The sequence below is a fragment of the Penaeus chinensis genome, chromosome 15 (genome assembly GCF_019202785.1).
Source record: "Penaeus chinensis breed Huanghai No. 1 chromosome 15, ASM1920278v2, whole genome shotgun sequence".
Lineage (NCBI taxonomy): Eukaryota > Metazoa > Arthropoda > Malacostraca > Decapoda > Penaeidae > Penaeus > Penaeus chinensis.
In genome coordinates this window covers 19,259,474-19,265,669 of record NC_061833.1, presented here as the reverse complement: position 1 = coordinate 19,265,669, position 6,196 = coordinate 19,259,474, and the positions used below count along the sequence as shown (strand labels likewise).

Genomic DNA, 6,196 nt, shown 5'->3' with positions numbered 1-6,196 from the left:
ACACACACACACACACATGCACACGTTCACGCACATACAACCGCACATGTACGCAAACAAACATACGCCCACACAGAATACGCTTACATATAAACACAATGCAATGCATAGTATTTACATGTATGTATGTATATGTATATATATATTTTTTTTCTTGTTTTATTTGATTTGTTTTTCTTTTTTTTTATTATTTCTTTATTTTTTTATATTTATGATTTTTTTATACTTTTTTATATGATTTTTTTTTTTTTTTTATCTTTTCAACTTAAAATACAAACATCTCAGCAACAAGCGCCAACAACTGATGTTAGACGGAACACACGTTGAAACTTAAAACAACGAGACGCCTTCATATCTCCGGCAGAAGCGCGGCCTCCCGGCGCCGGCGAAAGGGCTTCCTCAGAGCCACGCTTCCCCTCCAAGGGCTGCTCACTGGCAGAGGCGCAGCATCTCGCCGAGCGCCCGGGCGATCTCCTCCAGCGTGGGGCGCTGGTCGTGCTCGGGGCGCTGCGCTCGCTCCGCCAGCGCCTGCAGGGCCGCCGGCGGCGCCTTCATGCTCTCCGCCACGAACTGCAGCATCACGCCCACGCCCAGCACGTCGCACTGCTCCGTCAGCGGCGTGCCTTGGTGCACGCACGCGCAGTACCACGACTACCGGCCTTTGTTGCTCTCGGGATGGCACTGGCCCAGCGGCAGTGCCAGCCCGAAGTCGATGATGTGCACCGACGGCGCTCCTGCTGCGCCGCGCAGCTGCACCATCACGTTGGTGGGCTTCAGGTCGCAGTGCACGATGCCGGCGGCGTGCACGGCCGCCACGGCCTCCGCCAGCTTCACGCTGACCTGCAGGAGCTGCTTCAGGCTGCGCTGCGCACTCAGGACGTCGGCCAGGCACTCCTTGCCCAGGTACGTCATCAGGAGGCACGACGGGTCCTCACTGTACGCCAAGGGCAGGGGCGCTCCCCCCGCGCCCTGCAGCCGCCTCAGCATCTCCATCTCGTGCTCGAACACCACCTTGGAGCCGGGAGCGGCCAGCTTGAGGGCGCACTCCTTGCCCTTGTAGCTCACGCGCACCACGCGCCCGTACGTGCCCTTCCCGAGGCGGATCTCCTTCCCCTTCTGGAGGAACTTGCACTCCTTACTCGAAAGCTTAGCCACCTACATCCTGCCGCTGTTGACCAAGTCTGCGCTCACAGGCTCACAGGCTTCCGCTTAGCTTGGCTTCCTTCTGCAGAGCTACTTGCGAGAGATGTTGCTCTTATGAAGTTAGGCTCAAAAATGACGATTCTGGCGGCTGCCGTCGCCTTATATACTCTGTTGCAAGAAACAGATGACAGTCGCTAAGCGAAAAAAGTCGACGAAGAATTGTTTCTGGGAATTATTCTTCACTTTTAATTTGCTTTTTGTTGACATAATGACGACTGCCGGTCATTTTTAAAAGGATTTAGGAAATATGTTGTTATATAATTATGTTAATTGAAAAATAAGCAAATTAAAAAGTAAAATGAACTGAGATCTGAATCAATGTGAAAAAAAATCGAAATCCGACATCGGGTGTGTCAGTGTGTGCGTTCATATGCGCGCGTGTGTGTGTGTGCGTTTGCGACTATGCGTGTGTGTGTGCGTGGACGTGTGTGTGTGTGTGTGTGTGTGTGTGTGTGTGTGTGTGTGTGTGTGTGTGTGCATATGCGTGTGCGTGCGTGCGTGCGTGTATGTGTGTGTGTGTGTGTGTGACTGTGCGTGTGTGTGTGCGTGGACGTGTGTGTGTGTGTGAGTGTGTGCATATGCGTGTGTGTGCGTGCGTGCGTGTGTGTGTGTGTGTGTGACTGTACGTGTGTGTGCGTGGACGTGTGTGTGTGTATGTATGTGTGTGTGTATACGTGTGCGTGCGTGTGTGTGTGTGAGTGTGTGCATATGCGTGTGCGTGCGTGCGTGCGTGTGTGTGTGTGTGACTGTGCGTGGACATGTCATTCATGTACGTGCAAGTGTGTGTGTGTGACTGTGGGTGTGTGTGTGCGTGGACGTGTGTGTGTGTGAGTGTGTGCATATGCGTGTGCGTGAGTGCGTGCGTGTATGTGTGTGTGTGTGTGTGTGTGTGACTGTGCGTGTGTGTGTGCGTGGACGTGTGTGTGTGTGTGAGTGTGTGCATATGTGTGTGCGTGCGTGCGTGCGTGCGTGTGCGTGTGTGTGTGTGACTGTACGTGTGTGTGTGCGTGGACGTGTGTGTGTGTGTGTATGTGTGTGTGTGTATACGTGTGCGTGCGTGCGTGCGTGTGTGTGTGTGTGACTGTGCGTGTACATGCCATTCATGTACGTGCATGCAAGTGTTTGTGTACATGTGTATATATACGAATGTGTGTGTATGTCTGCGCTTGTGTAAGTGTATGTGGATCTCTTTATTTGTGTTTGTGAGTGTGTGTGCGAATGTGCATGAGTGTGCGTGAGCTTTTGCATACAACTGCACACGCATACTTGCACACTCGCTTGCCTGCTTGCCCGCCGTGACTGCAGCGCCTCCCCCAGTCCGGCTGAATCCCTCTCTCTCTCGCCGCTCCCTCCTCGTGGACCGAATGAAACAGCGAGCGTCTTCGGGAGCAGCGGCCTCTTCCCTGCAAAACACGGGGAATATTGCCGGACGACTGTCTTGTTTCGTTCAGATTTGTAAAGGAAAGTTATACATTTAGAGATATTTCTTCTCTTTATCATTATTTTTTTAGGACCGTCCCCTCTTGCGATATAGTGACTCGAAGAACATGATATATATATATATATATATATATATATATATATATATATATATATATGTATATATATGTATATATATATAAATGTGTGTGTATGTGTGTGTGTGTACATATATATATATATATATCTATATATATATATATATATATATATATATATATATATATATATATATATATGCTAATGATATACACAGATACATAAACACATATAAAAGATATCGCAAAAATATATACTGAACTATATATACAGAGATACACACATACACACACATACAGACAAGGACATAAACACGCATAACGGCCGTTTGACTAACGGACTCGGCGTGTCACAACTGAACATTAAGCAAATGTCACCTTTCTACAAGCAGATTAATGCTGTTCTATATTTAATTATGAATAGAAAATGACTAGAAAATAGCCGAAGGAGAGACATCATAATGGTGACGGGGAGGGTGGTGATGATAGCAGTTATGTAGCTCTAATGGTGTTAAGGGTTATGGTGACACGGGGGGTGGTGATAGTACTCTTAAAAAGATGATGATATTAAAACAATGCTTATGATAGTGACAGTGATAGTAATGCTGACGATGGTGATGACGGTGATGATAGTAACGATGATGGTGATAATGATGATGGGGACGATGGTGACGTAGATATAATGTTTGTCTATTCATTTTCCTAATTTTCTATTGCTACAGATGACTTTGATTCGTCTGCCCTCCATCCCTGACTCGGTAATAAAACTTGCACAACTATAATTCGGCAACTGATATCGGTGCCCCTCGTTGGCGCCACGCTGTCTGGCGCCGCTTGCCGCAGGGGTGGGGTGGGGGTGGGGGTGGGGGGGGGGAGCAGCCGCCGGCCCCCGCATGTAGCTGCGGACTGATATTTTTTTTCGTGTGTGTGAAGTAATCTCATCTTAAACCCTCGTATATTTCCATAAAAACACCTTCGAATGTTCGGATAAAATTGATAACGTATTTGAGTTATCATTGGAAATAACTATAAGGTTCTTTTTTTTTTCTTGTTTGTAAAAGTGTATATCCTGGAATTCAATGATTTCTTTCGCATGGTATTACTGATTAACTTTAAACGGATAAAGAGAAAGGGAATAAAATAAAAGAAATAAAGATGAATATAGAAGGAGAGGAAGTGGAAAGACAGAGAGCGAGAGAGAGAGGAGAGAAGAGAAGAGAGAGAGAGAGAGAGAGAGAGAGAGAGAGAGAGAGAGAGAGAGAGAGAGAGAGAGAGAGAGAGAGAGAGAGAGAGAGAGAGAGAGAGAGAGAGAGAGAGAGAGAGAGAGAGAGAGAGAGAGAGAGAGAGAGAGAGAGAGAGAGAGAGAGAGAGAGAGAAAGAGAGAGAGAGACAGCCAGAAAAAAACTATTTCGCTTCGTCTTTGTTTATCGAAAAGATCGAGTGGAGGCGCCTGGTCCCTCTCGCTGCTAGTCGAGGCCTGGGAGACAGCCTTATCAGTTGGTGAATCACGGGAGTAAAGGAAGGTATTTGTATGATGACTCGGGTTCTCGTAAATCATAAAGAGCTGGAATGGGCAAAAGTAGATTTAGAACAACATTAATTAAGAACTAAAATCAACAGCTAGTTGCAAACGCATTTCATCCCTTCCACAACAAGAAAATTAGGACAATATTGTCGAATTCCTTTATCTCTATCTGCACTTTATCCAGTTCCAAACTAATCATGATCTTACATGTGAAATTCCTCCATAAAAAACACGTTTTTACTCCATTGATCTGGTTCTATTACAGGAAATCCAAAATGGCGGTCCTCCCTCGGGTATCTCGTCGACTTGATTCTCACAGACCGTCGACTTCATACTTTAGCTAATAAAATCATTAAAAGGTATCAAAATACATAATTATTATTATAAACTAATAATGATAATAAACTAATGATGATAATTATTATTATTATTACTGTCATTATTGTTATTATCATTTTCATTATTATTAGTAGTAGTGGTAGTAGACGTAGTAATGTGATTATCATTATTGTTAACATTGTTATTATTATCATTATAAATAATATTATTATCATTATCGTTATTACTATTATCATGACTACTATAGTAATATTAATGAAAATAATAATAATGATAATGATAATAACAGCAACAACGACAACAATAGTAGTTATAATAATAATGATAATAATAATAATGGTAATAATATTAATCATAATGATAATAATAATAACAATGTTAATGATAATGATAATGATAATAACATAATTACTACTATTACTATTACTACTACTACCCCTAGTAATAGTAATAGTAACAATAATAATAATAATAATAATAATAATAATAATAATAATAATGATAATGATAATAATAATAATAATAATAATAATAATAATAATAATAATAATAATAATGATAATAATGATAATAATGACAATGAAAATTATAATAATGAAAATAATAGAAATAATAAAAACATTAATAATAATAATAATAATAAATATAACAATAATAGTAATAAAAACATAATAACAATAATAGTAATAATAATAATAATGATAATGATAATAATAAATATAATAATAATGATATCAATGATAATAATGATAATAATAATAATGACAGTAATAAAGATAATAATGATGATAATAATGATAACAGCAAGAAAAACATGTTATTAACATCAACAACTAGTAAATCATATTTTGCAGCAAATTTCGAAATCTGTCACGCTGTCTGGCGGCGTTCGATGCCAAGGGATTTCTGTCGACTTTGCGGTAGGTTGAAGTTTTATTCCTAGAAAGAGATACGTACATACATACATACGTACATCCATACATGCATACATACATACATACATACATACATACATACATACATACATACATACATACATACATACATAAACAGATAGATATATAAGTAGGTAGATAGATAGGTAGATAGATGGTAGATATGTAAATATATATATTTAGAGAGAGAGAGAGAGAGAGAGTGGGGAGGGGGGGTAGAAGGAGAGATAGAGTGAAAATATTTATTTTGAGGATGATAAGCTTATGTATTATAATAGGCGATTAAATAGCAAATTTCACTCACAAAAATCTAAAAATAGGCCTACGTGTGATTCCACACTTGGCATGGAGCAGTCTCGAACGCAGGCCTCGGAGACGCCAAGCCACACCGTTAACCACTCCTCCATCACGACGATCTACATTTGTAATGGAATTATGTGGATATATAACCTAAGCATCTGTGGTATCACCTCTTGAATATATTTTAAAAAACAGTATGCCAATTTTATGATGAGATAAATAGATAGATATATAGTGAGAGATGAAAGAAATGAGGAAGAGTGAGAATGAAGAAGAGAAAGAGAAAGAGAAAGAGAAACTCATATTGGAATCACAATTCAGATGGAGAGAGGGACAGCGAGAGGAAAAGAGGGACAAAGAGAGAGATAAAGAAAGAG

The 6,196-nt window shown here is 41.1% G+C and overlaps 1 protein-coding gene across 1 annotated transcript; it reads right to left on the bottom strand.

Annotated features, from left to right (window-relative positions):
- Window positions 1-651: 651 nt before the first annotated feature.
- Window positions 652-5,926, bottom strand: LOC125032875 (casein kinase I-like). Its single transcript, XM_047624261.1, has 4 exons — window positions 5,860-5,926; window positions 4,230-4,284; window positions 1,200-1,311; window positions 652-1,116 (listed from the first exon to the last, which is right to left on the bottom strand). The coding sequence occupies exons 1-4, from the start codon at window positions 5,924-5,926 to the stop codon at window positions 652-654; spliced, it is 699 nt and encodes a 232-aa protein (XP_047480217.1).
- Between the last annotated feature and the right edge of the window lie 270 nt (window positions 5,927-6,196).

Coding starts and splice junctions, on each gene's coding strand:
- LOC125032875 (XM_047624261.1), bottom strand. CDS start 5,926: ATGGAGGAGTGGTTAACGGTGTGGCTTGGCGTCTCCGAGGCCTGCGTT. Junction 1,312..4,229: donor AAATACCTTCCTTTACTCCC/GTGATTCACCAA, acceptor TTCTTGCAACAG/AGTATATAAGGCGACGGCAG. Junction 1,117..1,199: donor GCCAAGCTAAGCGGAAGCCT/GTGAGCCTGTGA, acceptor AAGTTCCTCCAG/AAGGGGAAGGAGATCCGCCT.